Genomic DNA, 21049 nt, shown 5'->3' with positions numbered 1-21049 from the left:
AAGCTTTGAAGTCCAGAAGGTATCCCTGAGATATAATCTCCAACGCCCAGGGATCCTGGACATCTCTTGCCCAAGCCTGGGCGAAGAGAGAAAGTCTGCCCCCCACTAGATCCGTTTCCGGATAGGGGGCCCTCTCTTCATGCTGTCTTAGGGGCAGTAGTAGGCTTTCTGGCCTGCTTGCCCTTGTTCCAGGACTGGTTAGTTTTCCAGCCCTGTTTGTAACGAGCAACAGGTTCCTTCCTGTTTTGGGGCGGAGGAAGTTGATGCTGCTCCTGCCTTGAAGTTTCGAAAGGCACGAAAATTAGACTGTTTAGCCTTTGATTTGGCCCTGTCCTGAGGAAGAGTATGACCCTTACCTCCAGTAATGTCAGCAATAATTTCTTTCAATCCGGGCCCGAATAAGGTCTGCCCTTTGAAAGGAATATTAAGCAATTTGGATTTAGAAGTCACGTCAGCTGACCAAGATTTAAGCCATAGCGCTCTGCGCGCCTGGATGGAGAATCCGGAGTTCTTAGCAGTTAGTTTGGTTAAATGTGCAACGGCATCAGAAACAAATGCGTTAGCTAGCTTAAGTGCTTTAAGCTTGTCCATAATCTCATCCAATGGAGCTGTGCGAATGGCCTCTTCCAGAGACTCAAACCAGAATGCCGCAGCAGCAGTGACAGGCGCAATGCATGCAAGGGGATGTAAGATAAAACCTTGTTGAACAAACATTTTCTTAAGGTAACCTAATTTTTTATCCATTGGATCCGAAAAAGCACAACTATCCTCCACCAGGATAGTGGTACGCTTAGCTAAAGTAGAAACTGCTCCCTCCACCTTAGGGACTGTCTGCCATAAGTCTCGTGTGGTGGCGTCTATTGGAAACATTTTCCTAAATATAGGAGGAGGGGAAAAGGGCACACCGGGTCTATCCCACTCCTTGCTAATAATCTCTGTAAGCCTTTTAGGTATAGGAAAAAACGTCAGTACACACCGGCACCGCATAGTATCTATCCAGCCTACATAATTTCTCTGGAATTGCAACTGTATTACAGTCATTCAGAGCCGCTAAAACCTCCCCTAGCAATACACGGAGGTTCTCAAGCTTAAATTTAAAATAAGAGATCTCTGAATCCGGTCTCCCTGGATCAGATCCGTCACCCACAGAATGAAGCTCTCCGTCCTCATGCTCTGCAAATTGTGACGCAGTATCGGACATGGCTCTCACATCATCAGCGCGCTCTGTCCTTATCCCAGAGCAATCGCGCTTGCCTCTTAATTCCGGCAGTTTAGATAATACTTCTGTCATAACATTAGCCATGTCTTGTAAAGTGATTTATATGGGCCTCTCATTTGGCGCCACAATATCACACGCCTCCTGGGCGGGAGGCGAAGGTACTGACACGTGAGCAGAGTTAGTCGGCATAACTTCCCCCTCGTTATCTGGTGATAATTCCTTTACAGATAAAGATTGACCTTTATTATTTAAAGTGAAATCAATGCATTTAGTACACATCTTTCTATGGGGCTCCACATTGGCCTTCAAACATAGTGAACACGTAGATTCATCTGTGTCAGACATGTTTAAACAGACTAGCAATGAGACTAGCAAGCTTGGAAAATACTTTCAAATAAATTTACAAGCAATATAAAAAACGCTACTGCGCCTTTAAGAAGCACAAAGAACTGTAACAGTTGAAATAACAATGAACCAAATCAGTTATAGCAACCAAATTTTCACAGTAAATGTATTAAGTTAGCAGAGCATTGCACCCAATAGCAAATTGATGATTAACCCCTTAATACCCAAAACCGATAATCGATATAAGAATTAACGTTTTTAACACAGTCAAACACACTGTCACAGGTCTGCTGTGACTGATTACCTCCCTCAAAATGATTTTTGAAATCCCCTGAGCTCTCTAGAGACGTCCTGGATCATGGAGGAAGAAGCAGGAAGACTGACTGAATTTTTACTGCGCAAAAAAGCGCTAAAATAGGCCCCTCCCACTCATTACAACAGTGGGAAACCTCAGTTAACCGTTTCTATGCAGAAATATACGACAGCCATGTGGAAAAATTCATGTCCCAATAAGTTTTATCACCAATGTACCTCACAAAAAAACAATTAACATGCCAGTAAACGTTTTAAAACATCAATTTTAAAGGTTATGTATTGTTATAGATAAGCCTGCTACCAGTCGCTACTACTGCAGTTAAGGCTCATACATTACTTCAGTATTAAAAGCATTTTCTTAGTCAAATTCCATTCCTTAGAAAATTACTTTACTGCACATACATTCATCAGCCTGATACCAGTCGCTACTACTGCATTTAAGGCTGTACTTACATTACATCGGTATCAGCAGTATTTTCTTAGTCAATTCCATTCCTTAGAAAAATATTTACTGCACATACCTTATTTGCAGGAAACCCTGCATGCTATTCCCCTTCTGAAGTTACCCCACTCCTCAGAATGTGCGAGAACAGCCAGTGGATCTTAGTTACTTCTGCTAAGATCATAGAAAACGCAGGCAGATTCTTCTTCTAAATACTGCCTGAGAGAAAAAACAGCACACTCCGGTGCCATTTAAAAATAACAAACTTTTGATTGAAGAAGTAATTAAATATAAAAAACTCCACACTCCTCTCACGACCTTCCTTCTATGTTGAGGGTTGCAAGAGAATGACTGGATATGACATGTGAGGGGAGGAGCTATATAGCAGCTCTGCTTGGGTGATCCTCTTGCAACTTCCTGTTGGGAAGGGAATATATCCCATAAGTGATGGATGACCCGTGGACTGAATACACTTAAGAGAAATAGTTTTTCCCTTAATGTGTTTCCAATTACTTCTTTATACCAGCTGTGGAGTATAAAATGTATGAGATTTGCTTTTTAAAGTTTGTGTATATAAAATAGCTGATTTTGTGTTTAAGCCACAACCTAATAAAATGAGATGAGCTAATAATAGGTATAATCAGATCTCATTACTTTATCACATTGTGTACATATACATGTTTATCTTAGATCTGTCCATAAACCAATACTTTGAGAGAATAGAAAAATTAACATTTTATTACTTTATCTCTTCTATAACCCACTGGGACTGTAATTTTTTCTACTGGCTGTGTTAACTCAGCTTGGCATTGAGGCCAAAAACTTTCAGGATGGGTGGGGATACCACAGGCTAAAATGCCAATATAAGGGTAATGGAAATAAATACTTGTAAAATAATTTAACACACTCCAGCAGGTAAAGTGGATCATTGTGAACAGTAAACTGTCCCTTTAAGCAATGCCATAATATGAAAATAAATGTGCAATTAATAGCTATAGGGTAAAAAAAAATATAAAAAAAATAAAGACAAACCTCAGGATTACAATTACAATCTGTATTTTTATTTTAAAAAAAAACTAAACAAAACAAAATAGAGAAGCTATAAATGTTAAACGATGCTTGCATATTTTAACTTCACTATACAGACAAATCATAGTTGTTCTTCACATTGTTTCAGATGGTCATAATGCAGTTTATGAACTGTAAGGGGGGAAAAATAGCAAATGTTAGTAATTTTATAATGTATAGTACTAAATCCATAAACATTTATGTTATACTTTATAAAGCCATTTCATAAAGATCTTAATATATAAAGGAAAATTAAAAAAAAATAATTAAACATTAAATGTCATACTAGCACAATTTATAAGGTTTAAAAAACATAATTTATGCTTACCTGATAAATTCCTTTCTCCTGTAGTGTAGTCAGTCCACGGGTCATCCATTACTTATGGGATATTAACTCCTCCCCAACAGGAAGTGCAAGAGGATCACCCAAGCAGAGCTGCTATATAGCTCCTCCCCTCTACGTCACACCCAGTCATTCGACCGAAAACCAAACGAGAAAGGAGAAACTATAGGGTGCAGTGGTGACTGGAATATAATTTAAAATTTAGACCTGCCATAAAAAACAGGGCAGGCCGTGGACTGACTACACTACAGGAGAAAGGAATTTATCAGGTAAGCATAAATTATGTTTTCTCCTGTTAAGTGTAGTCAGTCCACGGGTCATCCATTACTTATGGGATACCAATACCAAAGCTAAAGTACACGGATGACGGGAGGGACAGGCAGGATCTTTATACGGAAGGAACCACTGCCTGAAGAACCTTTCTCCCAAAAACAGCCTCAGAAGAAGCAAAAGTGTCAAATTTGTAAAATTTGGAAAAAGTATGAAGAGAAGACCAAGTTGCAGCCTTGCAAATCTGTTCAGAGGCCTCATTCTTAAAGGCCCACGTGGAAGCCACAGCTCTCGTAGAATGAGCTGTAATTCTTTCAGGAGGCTGCTGTCCAGCAGTCTCATAGGCTAAACGTATTATGCTACGAAGCCAAAAAGAGAGGTAGCAGATGCTTTTTGACCTCTCCTCTGTCCAGAATAAACGACAAACAGGGAAGAAGTTTGGCGAAAATCTTAAGTTGCCTGTAAATAAAATTTCAGGGCACGGACTACGTCTAGATTGTGCAGAAGTCGTTCCTTCTTTGAAGAAGGGTTAGGGCACAATGATGGAACAACAATCTCTTGATTGATATTCTTGTTAGTGACTACCTTAGGTAAGAACCCAGGTTTAGTACGCAGAACTACCTTGTCTGAATGAAAAATCAGATAAGGAGAATCACAATGTAAGGCCGATAACTCCGAGACTCTACGAGCCGAGGAAATAGCCATTAGAAACAGAACTTTCCAAGATAACAGCTTGATATCAATGGAATGAAGGGGTTCAAACGGAACACCCTGTAAAACGTTAAGAACCAAGTTTAAGCTCCACGGTGGAGCAACAGTCTTAAACACAGGCTTAATCCTGGCCAAAGCCTGACAAAAAGCCTGAACGTCTGGAACTTCTGACAGACGTTTGTGTAAAAGGATGGACAGAGCTGAGATCTGTCCCTTTAAAGAACTTGCAGATAAACCCTTTTCTAAACCTTCTTGTAGAAAAGACAATATCCTAGGAATCCTAACCTTACTCCACGAGTAACTCTTGGATTCGCACCAGTGTAAATATTTACGCCATATCTTATGGTAAATTTTCCTGGTAACAGGTTTCCTAGCCTGTATTAAGGTATCAATTACTGACTCCGAAAATCCACGCTTTGATAAAATCAAGCGTTCAATCTCCATGCAGTCAGCTTCAGAGAAATTAGATTTTGAGGTTTGAAAGGACCCTGAATTAGAAGGTCCTGTCTCGGAGGCAGAGACCAAGGTGGACAGGATGACATGTCCACTAGATCTGCATACCAGGTCCTGCGTGGCCACGCAGGCGCTATTAGAATCACCGATGCTTTCTCCTGTTTGATCCTGGCAATCAATCGAGGAAGCATCGGGAAGGGTGGAAACACATAAGCCATCTTGAAGGTCCAAGGTGCTGTCAAAGCATCTATCAGGACCGCTCCCGGGTCCCTGGATCTGGACCCGTAACAAGGAAGCTTGGTGTTCTGGCGAGACGCCATGAGATCCATATCTGGTTTGCCCCAACGTCGAAGTATTTGGGCAAAGACCTCCGGATGAAGTTCCCACTCCCCCGGATGAAAAGTCTGGCGACTTAGGAAATCCGCCTCCCAGTTCTTCACGCCTGGGATGTGGATCGCTGACAGGTGGCAAGAGTGAGACTCTGCCCAGCGAATTATCTTTGATACTTCCATCATCGCTAGGGAGCTCCTTGTCCCTCCCTGATGGTTGATGTAGCCCACAGTCGTGATGTTGTCCGACTAAAACCTGATGAACCTCAGAGTTGCTAACTGAGGCCAAGCCAGAAGGGCATTGAGAACTGCTCTCAATTCCAGAATGTTTATTGGAAGGAGACTCTCCTACTGAGTCCATGATCCCTGAGCCTTCAGGGAATTCCAAACAGCGCCCCAACCTAGTAGGCTGGCGTCTGTTACAATTGTCCAGTCTGGCCTGCTGAAGGGCATCCCCCTGGACAGATGTGGCCGAGAAAGCCACCATAGAAGAGAATCTCTGGTCTCTTGATCCAGATTCAGCATAGGGGACAAATCTGAGTAATCCCCATTCCACTGACTTAGCATGCACAATTGCAGCGGTCTGAGATGCAGGCGTGCAAAAGGTACTGTGTCCATTGCCGCTACCATTAAGCCGATTACCTCCATGCATTGAGCCACTGACGGGTGTTGAATGGAATGAAGGACACGGCAAGCATTTAGAAGTTTTGTTAACCTGTCCTCTGTCAGGTAAATCTTCATTTCTACAGAATCTATAAGAGTCCCCAAGAAGGGAACTCTTGTGAGTGGCAATAGAGAACTCTTTTCTACGTTCACCTTCCACCCATGCAACCTTAGAAATGCCAGAACTAACTCTGTATGAGACTTGGCAGTTTGGAAATTTGACGCTTGTATCAGAATGTCGTCTAGGTACGGAGCTACCGCTATTCCTCGCGGTCTTAGTACCGCCAGAAGAGAGCCCAGGACCTTTGTAAAGATTCTTGGAGCCGTAGCTAACCCGAAGGGAAGAGCTACAAACTGATAATGCCTGTCTAGGAAGGCAAACCTTAGGTATCGGTAATGATCCCTGTGAATCGGTATGTGAAGGTACGCATCCTTTAGATCCACTGTGGTCATGTACTGACCCTTTTGGATCATGGGTAAGATTGTCCGAATAGTTTCCATTTTGAACGATGGAACTCTTAGGAATTTGTTTAGGATCTTTAAATCCAAGATTGGTCTGAAGGTTCTTGGGAACCACGAACAGATTTGAGTAAAACCCTTGTCCGTGTTCCGACCGCGGAACCGGGTGGATCACTCCCATTAACAAAAGATCTTGAACACAGCGTAGAAACGCCTCTTTCTTTGTCTGGTTTGTTGACAACCTTGAAAGATGAAATCTCCCTTTGGGAGGAGAAGCTTTGAAGTCCAGAAGATATCCCTGGGATATGATCTCTAACGCCCAGGGATCCTGGACATCTCTTGCCCAAGCCTGGGCGAAGAGAGAAAGTCTGCCCCCTACTAGATCCGTTGCCGGATCGGGGGCCCTCACTTCATGCTGTCTTAGGGGCGGCAGCAGGTTTTCTGGCCTGCTTGCCCTTGTTCCAGGTCTGGTTAGGTTTCCAGCCCTGTCTGTAACGAGCAACAGTTCCTTCCTGTTTTGTAGCGGAGGAAGTTGATGCTGCTCCTGCCTTGAAGTTACGAAAGGCACGAAAATTAGACTGTCTAGCTCTTGGTTTGGCTCCGTCTTGAGGTAGGGCATGTCCCTTACCTCCAGTAATGTCAGCGATAATTTCTTTCAAACCGGGCCCAAATAATGTCTGCCCTTTGAAAGGTATGTTAAGCAATTTAGATTTAGAAGTCACATCGGCTGACCAAGATTTAAGCCACAGCGCTCTGCGCGCTTGAATGGCGAATCCTGAATTCTTAGCCGTAAGTTTAATTAAGTGTACTACGGCATCGGAAATAAATGAATTAGCTAGCTTAAAGACTCTAAGCTTGTCTGTAATCTCATCCAATGTAACTGAGTTAATGGTCTCTTCCAGAGACTCAAACCAGAATGCCGCCGCAGCCGTGACAGGCGCAATGCATGCAAGGGGTTGTAATATAAAACCTTGTTGAACAAACATTTTCTTAAGGTAACCCTCTAACTTTTTATCCATTGGATCTGAAAAAGCACAGCTATCTTCCACCGGGATAGTGGTGCGTTTAGCCAGAGTAGAAACTGCTCCCTCCACCTTAGGGACCGTCTGCCATAAGTCCCGTGTGGTGGCGTCTATTGGAAACATTTTTCTAAATATAGGAGGGGGAGAAAAGGGCACACCAGGTCTATCCCACTCCTTGTTAATAATTTCTGTAAGCCTTTTAGGAATAGGAAAAACGTCAGTACACGTCGGTACCGCAAAATATTTATCCAGCCTACACATTTTCTCTGGGATTGCAACCGTGTTACAATCATTCAGAGCCGCTAATACCTCCCCTAATACACGGAGGTTCTCAAGCTTAAATTTAAAATTTGAAATGTCTGAGTCCAGTCTATTTGGATCAGATCTGTCACCCACAGAATGAAGCTCTCCGTCTTCATGTTCTGCCATTTGTGACCGCCCTGATGTACTAGGCGTCGCAATATCACGCACCTCCTGAGCGGGAGATGCAGGTACTGACACGTGAGGAGAGTTAGTCGGCATAACTTTCCCCTCGTTGTCTGGTGAAATTTTCTTAAAATGTACAGATTGACTTTTATTTAAAGTAGCATCAATGCAATTAGTACACAAATTTCTATTGGGCTCCACATCGGCTTTTGAACATATTGCACAAAGAGATTCCTCTGTGTCAGACATGTTAAAACAAACTAGCAATTAGACTAGCAAGCTTGGAAAATACTTTTCAAATAAATTTGCAAGCAATATAAAAAAACGTTACTGTGCCTTTAAGAAGCACACAAAAACTGTCACAGTTGAACAACAATGAACCGGATTAGTTATAGAAACCAAAATTTCACAGTAAATGCATAAATTTAGCAAAGGATTGCACTCATTAGCAATGGATGATTAACCCTTAATATCAGAAAAAACGGATAACAATTGAAAATATAAACGTTTTTATCACAGTCAAAGCACAGTCTCACAGGTCTGCTGTGAGTGATTACCTCCCTCAAAACTAGTTTGGAAGATCCCTGAGCTCTGTAGAGACGTCCTGGACCATGCAGGGAGAAGAAGGCAGACTGACTGAATTTCTAATGTGTAGTAAAAGCGCCAAAATAGGCCCCTTCCACTCACAATACAACAGTGAAGGAAGCTCAGTAAACTGTTTTAATTCAAAACAAACGACAGCCATGTGGAAAATAACGCCCAAAACAATTTTTCACCAAGTACCTCAGATAATTAAACGATTTAACATGCCAGCAAACGTTTAAAATCTAATTTATGAAATGTCATTAAAAAGCCTGCTGCTAGTCGCTCACACTGCAGATTAGGCTAAAAGTTATATGCATACAGTATTTTCCCAATGAAGTGCCATTCCCCAGAAATACTTAATTGTAAAACATACATACATATCAGCCTGATACCAGTTGCTACTACTGCATTTAAGGCTGTACTTACATTATATCGGTATTAGCAGTATTTTCTCAGTCAATTCCATTCCTTAGAAAATAATATACTGCAACATACCTCTTTGCAGGTGAACCTGCCCGCTGTCCCCTGTTCTGAAGTTACCTCACTCCTCAGAATGGCCGAGAACAGCAAATGGATCTTAGTTACGTCCGCTAAGATCATACACAAAACTCAGGTAGCTTCTTCTTCAAATGCTGCCTGAGAAAAAACAACACACTCCGGTGCCGTTTTAAAACAACAAACTTTTGATTGAAGAAATAAAAACTAAGTTTAATAACCACAGTCCTCTCACACATCCTATCTATTAGTTGGGTGCAAGAGAATGACTGGGTGTGACGTAGAGGGGAGGAGCTATATAGCAACTCTGCTTGGGTGATCCTCTTGCACTTCCTGTTGGGGAGGAGTTAATATCCCATAAGTAATGGATGACCCGTGGACTGACTACACTTAACAGGAGAAAGAGAAATTAATTTTTCCGCTTTGCTAGTGTAGATGACGCGTGTAAATTAACGTGTGTTCTGATCCGATCACTATATAGCATGTAGCACGGTCAGTTACATTTTCCAGCCTTTCAGAGAGAAGTGGAACAAGCACAATTTTCAAACATTGAAATAATGAATGTATTTGGCGATGTGCTTTTATTTTTAAACATTCACCGGGTTAAATGATTAGTTTAATGTACCTTTAAAAAGCAAAAATTGTTCCTGTTTGGTATTATTATTTCATAAGTTAGAAACAAGAAGTCCTCTGAACTTCTAAGGAAACATTTTTAAAATCTTAAGATCTGCCATCTGAAGAAAAAAAATAAAATAAACTATAGTAGTTCTAAGGCAGAAACTGCAAATGTTACAGATTGACCATACTCACATCATCATATTGAAAATTAACAATTCCCTGCTGAGCAGCATCTCTTCTTCTGAAAGCATCTGTAAAAAATACACACATCCACGTCATTTATCTAGAAATGCCAGGATCATCAATAAAGAGATTAATTATGAGCTTGCTTTGCAATAGAAGCGCATTTGGCAACTTTGTTAGGATCCGAATGTGGAAGAAGGCAGCTGCCTGCCACTTTTGGCTTTTTTCACAGCCAGATTTCTTCTTGTGAGAGTGACACGAAGATCTGGATTTTCACAGATCTTCGTGTGTTGCACTTTCATAAGAAGAAATCTGGCTCTTTGTAACTAGAGAAAAACAAAAAAATTATGCTTACCCGATAAAAAATAAATAAAAAAATTCCGAATAGAGAGTCCACAACGTCATCATTTACTACAAGACAGGCAGACCTAAACAGAAGGCACCACCACTTGAAGAACCTTTCTCCCAAAAGAAACTTCAGCCGAGGCAAACGTATCGAATTTGTAAAAAGAGAACCAAGTTGCAGCCTTATAAATCCGTTCCACAGAAGCTTTATTCATGAAAGCCCAAGAAGAGGAGACAGCCCTAGTGGAATGAGCTGTAATTCTCTCAGGAGGCTGCTGACCAGCAGTCTCAAACAAAACGAATTATACTTCTCAACCAGAAAGAAAAAAAGTAGCAGAGCTTTCCAGAGAAACAAACAGGGCAGAGGACTAGCAAAAATTCTTAGTCGCCTGTAGGTAGAATTTTAGAGAATGCACAACAAATGTTCCTATGAAAAGAAGGGATTAGGACAGAGAAGGAACAATAATGTCCTGATTAATATTTCTATCTGAAACCACTTTCGGAAGAAAACCCAACTTTGGACAAAGAACCACCTTATCAGAATAAAAAAAAATAATAAAAAAAAAAAAATAAAAAAAAAAAAAAAAAAAGGGAAAGGTGAATCACACTGCAAAAATGAGAGTTCCGAGACTCTGAGCAGAAGAGATAGAAACAAAACCTGCAAAGATAACAACTTAATATCTATGGAATGTAATGGCTCAAACGGAGCCTGCTGCAAAACCTTAAGAAAAAGCATAAGGCTCCGAGGAGCAACAGACTTAAACACAGGCCTGATACTGACAAAAAGATAATGCAGAAATCTGACAATCCCTTCTCCAAACCTTCCTGGAGAAAAAAACAAAACAAATCAAAATCCTAGGAATCCTGACCCTACTCCAAGGAGTAGCCTTTGGACTCACACTAATAAAAAAGGTATTTACGCTATACCTTATGAAAATTATTTCTAGTAACAGGCTTGCGAGCGTGAAACATGGTCTTAATGACCGACTCAGAACAACCACGCTTAGACAGAACTAAGCGTTCAATCTCGAACGAGATTCAGAGAAACGAGATTTGGATGAAGGAATGGACCCCGAGATAGAAAGTCCTTCCTCAGAGGCAACCTCCAAGGTAAAAGATAACATCTTCACTAGGTCTGCATACCAGATCCTATGAGGCAATGCCGGAGCTATTAGACTTAACGATGCTCTCACCTGTTCGATACGAGCAATGACTCGTGGAAGGAGAGCAAACTGAGGAAACGGATATGCCAGACTGAAATCCAAAGGGAACTGCCAGAGAATCCATCAGGGCGGCCTGCAGATCTCTTGACCTTGAAACGTACATTGGAAGCTTAGCGTTCTGCCAAGACGCCATCAGATCCAACTCTGGCACCCCCCCCCCCCCATTTGAGGGTTAACCTGGAGAACACCTCCGGATGGAGAGCCAACTCCCAGGAATTAAATGTCTGTCTGCTCCGGAAATCCACTACCCAGTTTTCCGCTCCTGAAATGTGGATGGCAGATAGACAGCAATTGTGGGCTTCTGCCCACTGAACAATTCGAGCCACCTCCTTCATGGCTAAGGAACTCTGAGTTCCTCCCTGGTGGAGGATGTAACTGAGGTGATATCGTCCGACTGGAACCTGACAAACCGGGCTAAGGACAATTGAGGCCAAGCCATAAGAGCATTTTAAAATCGCTCAACTCCAAAATGAGTATGGGGAGAGCAGACTCCCTAGTCCTTGCACCCTAAACAAATCCCAGACTGCTACCTAGCCCAGCAGGCTGGTGTCCGTGGTCTATATAACCCAGGAAGGTCCCCAGAAGCATGTGCCCTGAGACAGATGCTCCTGAGAAAGCCACCACAGAAGAGTCTCTTCTTGACTGATCTAGATCCATCATCTGAAACCGATCCGAATAGTCCCCGTTCCATTGTCTGACCATGCATAACTGCAGAGCTCTCAAATGGAATCTGACAAAGGGACAGATGCCCATGGAAGCGACCATCAGACCAAATACCTCCATACATTGAGCCGCTGATGGCTGAAAAGTAGACTGCAGAGAGGCAAGAATTTTGGATTTTCAGACCCATGTCAAATATTTTCATAGATAGGGAATCTATTATGGTCCCTAAGAAAACTAACTTTGCAGCTGGAATGCTTTTCCAGATTCACTTCACATCTGTGGGAACGTAGAAAAGACAAGATCTCTGTACGAGAGTTTGCTTGTTGAAAAGATGGCACCTGACCCAAATGTCCAATTAAGGTGCCACGGCAAATCCCAGAGACCTGATCACTGCCAAGGGAGCCCCCAGAACCCTTTTGAAAATTCTGGGAACTGTGGAAAGGCCAAAACGGAAGAGCCACAGACTAAGTATTTGGCTAGAAAGGCGAATCTCAGGAACTTGTGATAATCCCTGTGGATGGTAACACGAAGATACACATCCTTCAGGTCTATGGTTGTCATGAACTGACCCTCTAGGATCAAGGGAAGAATGAAGCAAACGGTTTCCATTTGAAGGAAGGTACCCTGAGAAACTTTTATGAGACATTAGGTCTAGAAAAGGACAAAAAGATCCCCCTTTTTTGGGAACCACAAACAGTTCCAGTCCCTGTAAGGGAACAGGGTGTAGGATTCTACTCAATCTAACACTCCCAGGGAAGAAAGTTCCCGGTAACCTTGAGATACTATGTCTACAGCCCAGAGATCTGGGACATCACGTATCAATGTTTTGATAAAACAGAGAAAGTCTGCCCCCCACTTGATCCAATCCCGGATGGGAAGCAAACACTTCATGCTGATTAAAATTCAGCTGCGGGTTACTTTGATTGCTTCCCCTTGTTCCAAGATTGATTGGGTTTCCGAGAAGACTTGGACTGTTCCTGCTTGGAAGAAGAAGGCTTTCCTTTGAAGTTTTGAAAGGCACTAAAATTACTCTGACGACCTTTAGGTCTATTCTTATCTAGTGGTAGAAAGGGTCCTTTTCCACCCTTAATATCGGAAGTTATTTCTGTCAGACCAGGTCCAAACAAGGTCTTACCCGTGTAAGGAAGCGCCAGAAGCTTGGACTGGAAAAAACATCAGCAGACCAAGATTTTAGCTACAACTCCCCGCGGACTAGCATAGCAAACCCAGATATCTTGGCTCCCAGTCTATTTAGACAAGGCGTTGCAACAAAAAGATGCTGCACTTGACACAGTGGCAATACAAACTGCAGGTTTCCATTGAAAACCTAGATGATCAAATAAGCCTCCTGCGTCTTGTCCATTAATCCGTAAAGGAGCAGCAATCCTCTATAGGGATTGTAGTTCTCAGAGCCATAGACGAAATGGCCCCTTCTACTTAAGGCACCGTGATCTTTAATGGAGTCCGCAACAGGCAACATCTTTTAAAGACTGGGAGAAAGATATCCCTGGCTTCTCCTATTCCTGTGAAAAAAATCTCCATAGCACAGTCTAGAAACACTTACACATAGGAAGGATCATCATAGAAATGATAAGGTTTACTAAACTTCCTAGGGTTGAAAAAGACACGAGTATCCATGTCGTCCAAAGTAGCAAAACCTCCTTTAACAATACACGAGGTGTTCAAGCATAAATCCGAAGGTTACTACTTCAGGATCAGATGAAGGAATTATACTGTACGAATCGGAGATTTCACCCTCAGAGGCTACCGACGTATTCTCCTCTGACTTATGAGGAAGGACAACCTACGTAGAAGTAGATGGGACAGAAACCCTACTATCTGAATCTCTTATGTTCCTCTTGCGTTTCCCTTTAACCTAGGAAAAGCAGATAATGCCGCAGATACCGCTGAAGATATCTATGCAGCAATTTCTGCATGCAAATAAACTCCTCCAGGAGATTGAGAGGAACGGCAGGGTACTGCATGTGACACCATTAAGGCTTGGGACGTTTGAGGAAGCTGTGGCATTGCCTGAACAGCATCAACCTGAGAGACATTGGGTTTAGCGGGCAACAACCTCTCTACATGAGAAAGTTGTAGCTAAGCAAGCAGCACAGAATTGCTTAAGGATCAATTTGTGCTTCAATACATAACATACATAAATAACAAAAAACAGTATCCATGACCTTAGTTCAGAATAAAAAATAAATTCCTTTATTTTAACATGTTAATAAGTTATGTACTTTCACTTTAAAAAGAACACTGATAGGGCTCAAGAAAAAATCTAGCACTAAGCTAGGTAGACAATTATCCCTACACCTCAGCCTGATTGAAATTTTTAAGCTTAATCGTAAAATTGGTAAGCAAGCACGGCAGCTCTCCTGCTGATCGTAAACTGAAAATAGCATCAGAAGACGCCACTCCGCTAGCTGATAATGTCAAACCAAAGCAGAGAAGCGGGTCACATGACCCACTGACGAGTACCTCTGCAATATTAAAGCTTCCTTCCCGCCACTATGTCAGAAGACCGCTAACCCCATAATTCTCCTAGAGGGCATAGCGGTTACTCATGTTAGTTCAGCCCATTTTAATGATACATCGTCAGTGTTTTAACAAATCTCCACACGAACAGCGCACTGCTTAAACTGTGGAGAAAAGGCTGCTTCCCAAACTGTGTACCTTATATTTAGTTCTACCAAAAACATAGCATGAACAAAACACCATAAGCACAAAGTGTGTTAGTAGCTTGCTTAGCATAACCTACAACAAAGTAAAAAGGTAAATACTTTAAAACCAATAAAAGCAATAAACCCCTGCTCTCTGCCTGTCAATATCCTTATGAAGGATACACATGTCCCATATAATGATGCAGCTTAACCTTATGAAGTGCACAGTCTCCCATACCTAGAAGACAAAAAGGAACTTATTATTATCGGTTATTTGTAGAGCGCCAACAGATTCTGCAGCGCTATAAACAAAGGGGGAGTACAACAAAACAATTATAGGGTAGAGGGCCCTGCCAAGAGTTGCACTGTTGTAGTCATCTCTTAAGAAGGTGATCTACAAACAGCTGGACTTTTAGGCTTACATGCTAAGAGGGTTCAGGGGATTGCAGTGGAGGAGAGGAACTGGTATTAGGAAAGGTTAGCGTAGGTTGTATGCATCCCTGAACAGTAGAGTCTTTAGGGAGCACTTGAAGATTTTAAAACTAGAAGAGAGTCTTGTGGAGCGAGGCAGAGAGTTCCACAAGATGGGAGCCAGTCTGGAGAAGTCCTGTAAATGGGAGTGTGATGAGGTGACAAGAGAGGAGGAGAGTAGGAGGTCATGAGCAGAGCGAAGGGGACGGGAGGGAGAGTATCTGGAGACAAGGTCTGAGATGTAGGGGGGAGCAGTGCAGTTGAGGGTTTTGTATGTAAGTGTTTGATCCTAGAGGCAAGAGGAGGCCAGTGAAGGGATTGGCAGAGAGGCGTAGCAGATGAAGAGCAACATGTAAGGAAGATGAGTCTGGCAGAGGCATTCATTATGGATTGTAAAGGAGCTAGGCGGCAGGTGGGGAGACCAGAGAGGACAGAGTTGCAGTAATCAAGGCGGGAAAGAATGAGAGAGTGGATTAAAATCTTAGTTGTGTCTTGTGTAAGGAAGTGTCTAATTTTAGAGATGTTTTTAAGGTGGAAGCGGCAGGCTGAAGCCAAGGACTGAATGTGAGGAGTGAAGGAAAGATCTGAGTCAAATGTGACCCCGAGACATCGGGCATGCGGGGTAGGGGTAATGATGGAGTTGTCGACAGTTATAGAGATATTGGGGGTGGAGATTTTGGAAGAAGGGGGGAAAATGAGGAGCTCAGTTTTGGAGAGATTTAGCTTGAGGTAGTGAGAGGACATCCAGGAAGAGATGTGAGAAAGACAGTTAGTGACACGGGTTAGCACGGAAGGAGATAGTTCTGGTGCAGAGAAGTAGATTTGGGTGTCATCGGCATACAAATGATATTGGAAACCGTGGGACTTAATTAGGGAACCTAGTAATGACGTATAGATTGAGAAGAGAAGGGGACCGAGGACAGAGCCTTGCGGTACTCCGACAGAAAGTGGTGACGGGGCAGAGGAGGCCCCAGAGAAGGCTACACTGAAGGTACGGTTTCACAGGTAGGAAGAGAGCCACGAAAGGGCTGTGTCACAGATGCCGAAGGATTGGAGGGTTTGGAGCAAAAGAGGGTGGTTGACAGTGTCAAAGGCTGCGGACAGATCAAGGAGGATAAGCAGAGAGAAGTGGCCTTTTGATTTAGCTGTAAGTAGGTCGTTGGTGACCTTAACAATAGCTGTCTCTGTGGAGTGATAGGGACGAAATCCAGATTGCAGTGAGTCAAGAAGGGAGTTTAACGTAAGGAAATGGGATAGGCGTACATATACTAGTTTTTCGAGAAGCTTTGAAGCAAGAGGGAGGAGGGAAATAGGGCGGTAGTTGGATGGGGAGGTAGGATCAATGGAAGGTTTTTTGAGGATAGGTGTGACCAGTGCATGTTTCATCGATGAGGGAAATGTACCAGTGCTGAGGGAGAGGTTGACGTCCGGCCTACAAGGTGTGAGAGGACACATACCCCTCACAGAGACCTGTAGAAGAAAGAAACAGAGTAAACCTACTCTGGCTTTCTATACTAGGGCAGCAACATGGTTAGGAAAATGCAGCAAGGCCCACCTCACAAGTTCCTAACTGCTTTAAAACCACCACTACCCTACTGAAGAGATTAACATGGACTATGGCTAGACCCAAAAAAAAAAAAAAAAAAAAAAAAAAAAAATCTTGCTTGTAGCAAAAGAAAATAAATTTTCTTCAGACACCAAACTTCACCTCCTCCACTGACAGAGGCAAAGAGAATGACTGGGGATTGTGGGAGGGGAGTGATACTCAACAGCTTTGCTGTGGTGCTCTTTGCCTCCTCCTGCTGGCCATGAGTGATATTCCCACTAGTAATTGATGACTGTGGATTCTCCATATCTTAGGAAAATACATTTAACTTAAAACATCAAATCAGTTTTTCATTAACTATTTCACAGAATAATTGACCACAAATTATATTACTCCCGATTGGTGGACAGGACAAACCAGACCACAAGCAGTGTGAAAAGTAAAAAACAAAATAAAACAATTTAACATTTAAAGGGATATGAAAGTAAAAAAACTTAACTGCCAAAATTTACTTCACTCGCTTAGTATCAATTATACCTAGATAGGCTCAGGAGCAGCAATACAGGTGGCTAGCTGGTGATTGGTGGCTACACACACATTCCTATTTTCATTGGCTCACCAGATGTGTTCAGCTAGGTCCCAGTAGTGCACTTTGCAGGGATGAAAGTCTATATGCTAATCTTACACATAAAATAGATTTTCTTTTTGTGCTTTAAAATCCCTTTAAAACCGGAGAGTCCATTCAAGGGACATGAAACTCATTTTTTTCTGTCATGATTCAGATGGAGCATACCATTTTAAACAACTTACCAGTTTACTAATATTATCATACTTGCGTCATTCTATTGGTATTCTTTCTTAAAGCAGCAAATAACTACACTACTGGGAGCATCAGGTTAGCCAATGGAGAGGCATATGTGTGCACCAAAATCAGCAGCTAGCTCTCAGAGGAGCATTACTGATCCTACCTAGGGTATGCTTTTCAACAAAGAATACCAAAAAAGAGGCTATTTAGATACTAGAAGTAAATTGTAATATTATTTAAAACTGTATGCTCTACCTGAACCATGAAAGAAAAACCATTTGGGTTTCATGTGCCTTTAACAAAAAAAAAAAAACAAACAAACAAACAAAAAAGTTAAAATTTAGGTCCATTAAGGGAATGACACTTAAATATGTATTTTAACTAGTAAGATGTTGGAGTACTTTGACATCAGTATTCCTATATTATATTTCTCTTAAAACAAACAAACAAAAAAAAGTAAAGTTTTGCTTATTTTTAAATAACATTGTGCTGATTTTCAGACTTCTAACCAAGCCCTAAAGTTTTAGAAGAATACTGATTTATACCTACTCCAGCGTGCTCCTGTTTGTGTAAAGGGTCTTTTCATATGCAGAGAAAGGAAGGGTCTATTTTTTGCTATACAACCACTTTCAGTGGGTGTTCCAGATAACCTTTTAAACAGAGCTAAAGTGGGAGCTTCTAAGTAAGTTTTTAAACAGTTTTATACTGGATTTTTACAATCAGTATCTGTGCATACAATCCTTTATAGTAATGTCTATTACATGCAGTTAAATGAAAATTGGTGTATACTGTCCCTATAAATGAAACACTTTCATGATTCAGATAGAAAATACAATTTTAAACTACATTCCATTTCACTGTGATTCTCTAATTGGCTATCTCTTAGTATCTTTTCTTGATAAGAATAACTAGGTGGCTTAGGAGCAGCAACGCACTACTGGGAGCTAGCTGCTGATTGGTGGCTGGGCATATATGTCTCGTAATTGGCTCGCCTAATGTGCTCAGCTAGCTCCCAGTAGTGCCTTGCTGCTCCTTCAATAAAGGATACCAAGAGGATAAGGCAAACTTGATAATAGAAGTAAACTGGAAAGTTGTTTAAAATGGTGTGCTCCTCTATATCATGAAAGATAAATTGGGGGTTTCATGTCCCTTTACTAACGTTGACTTAGGGAAGGAAAATAAACACAAAAACATAATTTATGCTTACATTATAATTTCTCTTGTAGTGTATCCAGTCCACGGATCATCCATTACTTGTGGGATATTCTCCTTCCCAACATGAAGTTGCAAGAGGATCACCCACAGCAGAGCTGCTATATAGCTCCTCCCCTCACTGCCATATCCAGTCATTCGACCGAAACAAGACGAGAAAGGAGAAACCATAGGGTGCAGTGGTGACTGTAGTTTAATTAAAATTTAGACCTGCCTTAAAAAGGACAGGGCGGGCCGTGGACTGGATACACTACAAGAGAAATAAATTTATCAGGTAAGCATAAATTATGTTTTCTCTTGTTAAGTGTATCCAGTCCACGGATCATCCATTACTTGTGGGATACCAATACCAAAGCTAAAAGTACACGGATGATGGGAGGGACAAGGCAGGAACCACTGCCTGTAGAACCTTTCTCCCAAAAACAGCCTCCGAAGAAGCAAAAGTGTCAAATTTGTAAAATTTTGAAAAGGTGTGAAGCGAAGACCAAGTCGCAGCCTTGCAAATCTGTTCAACAGAGGCCTCTTTTTTAAAGGCCCAGGTAGAAGCCACAGCTCTAGTAGAATGAGCTGTAATCCTTTCAGGGGGCTGCTGTCCAGCAGTCTCATAGGCTAAGCGTATTATGCTCCAAAGCCAAAAGGAGAGAGAGGTTGACTAAGCTTTTTGACCTCTCCTCTGTCCAGAGTAAACGACAAACAGGGCAGATGTTTGACCAGATTATGCAAAAGACGTTCCTTCTTTGAAGAAGGATTAGGACACAATGATGGAACAACAATCTCTTTATTGATATTCCTGTTAGAAACCACCTTAGGCAAAAACCCAGGTTTGGTACGCAGAGCTACCTTGTCTGAATGAAAAATCAGATAAGGAGAATCACAATGTAAGGCAGATAACTCAGACTCTTCGAGCTGAGGAAATAGCCAACAAAAACAGAACTTTCCAAGATAAAAGTTTAATATCAATGGAATGAAGGGGTTCAAACGGAACTCCCTGAAGAACTTTAAGAACCAAGTTTAAGCTCCACGGGGGAGCAACAGGTTTAAACACAGGCTTAATCCTAACCAAAGCCTGACAAAATGCCTGGACGTCTGGAACTTCTGCCAGACGCTTGTGCAAAAGAATAGACAGAGCAGAGAGAACTAAAGAACTAGCTGATAAGCCTTTGCAAAAACCCTCTTGGAGAAAGGACAATATCCTAGGAATCCTAACCTTACTCCATGAGTAACTCTTGGATTCACACCAATAAAGATATTTACGCCATATCTTATGGTAGATTTTCCTGGTGACAGGCTTCCGAGCCTGTATTAAGGTATCAATGACTGACTCTGAGAAGCCACGCCTTGATAGAATCAAGCGTTCAATCTCAGAGAAATTAGATTTGGATGATTGAAAGGACCTTGTATTAGAAGGTCCTGCCTCAGAGGCAGAGTCCATGGTGGAAGAGATGACATGTCCACTAGGTCTGCATACCAGGTCCTGCGTGGCCACGCAGGCGCTATCAGAATCACAGATGCTCTCTCCTGTTTGATCTTGGCAATCAGTCGAGGGAGCAGAAGAAACGGTGGAAACACATAGGCCAGGTTGAAGAACCAAGGCGCTGCTAACGCATCTATCAGCGTTGCTCCCGGGTCCCTGGACCTGGATCAGTAACAAGGAAGCTTGGCGTTCTGGCGAGACGCCATGAGATCCAGTTCTGGTTTGCCCCAACGATGGACCAGTTGAGAAAACACCTCCGGATGGAGTTCCCACTCCCCCGGATGAAAAGTCTGACGACTTAGAAAATCCGCCTCCCAGTTCTCTACGCCTGGGATGTAGATCGCTGACAGGTGGCAAGAGTGAGACTCTGCCCAGTGAATTATCTTTGAGACTTCTAACATCGCTAGGGAACTCATGGTTCCCCCTTGATGGTTGATGTAAGCCACAGTCGTGATGTTGTCCGACTGAAATCTGATGAACCTCAGTGTTGCTAACTGAGGCCAAGTTAGAAGAGCATTGAATATTGCTCTTAACTCCAGAATATTTATTGGGAGGAGTTTCTCCTCCTGAGTCCATGATCCCTGAGCCTTCAGGGAGTTCCAGACTGCGCCCCAACCTAGAAGGCTGGCATCTGTTGTTACAACCGTCCAATCTGGCCTGCGAAAGGTCATACCCTTGGACAGATGGACCCGAGAAAG

At 42.3% G+C, this 21049-nt stretch overlaps 1 protein-coding gene across 2 annotated transcripts in view; it reads right to left on the bottom strand.

The window, feature by feature from the left end:
- Positions 1–3360: 3360 nt before the first annotated feature.
- SRI (sorcin) overlaps positions 3361–21049 on the bottom strand; it is a 32809-nt gene continuing 15120 nt past the window's right edge. For both annotated transcript variants that reach the window (XM_053714018.1, XM_053714020.1), the window contains exons 7-8: positions 9956–10014; positions 3361–3521 (exon numbers count right to left, since the gene is read on the bottom strand). In XM_053714018.1, the coding sequence (XP_053569993.1) occupies positions 3495–3521; positions 9956–10014 (86 nt within the window). In that variant the 3' untranslated portion in view covers positions 3361–3494. The remainder of the gene's footprint in view (positions 3522–9955; positions 10015–21049) is intronic.

This window comes from Bombina bombina, chromosome 5 (assembly GCF_027579735.1).
Source record: "Bombina bombina isolate aBomBom1 chromosome 5, aBomBom1.pri, whole genome shotgun sequence".
NCBI lineage: Eukaryota > Metazoa > Chordata > Amphibia > Anura > Bombinatoridae > Bombina > Bombina bombina.
The sequence above is the reverse complement of the archived record's forward strand: the minus strand, read 5'-3'. Positions and strand labels throughout refer to the sequence as shown.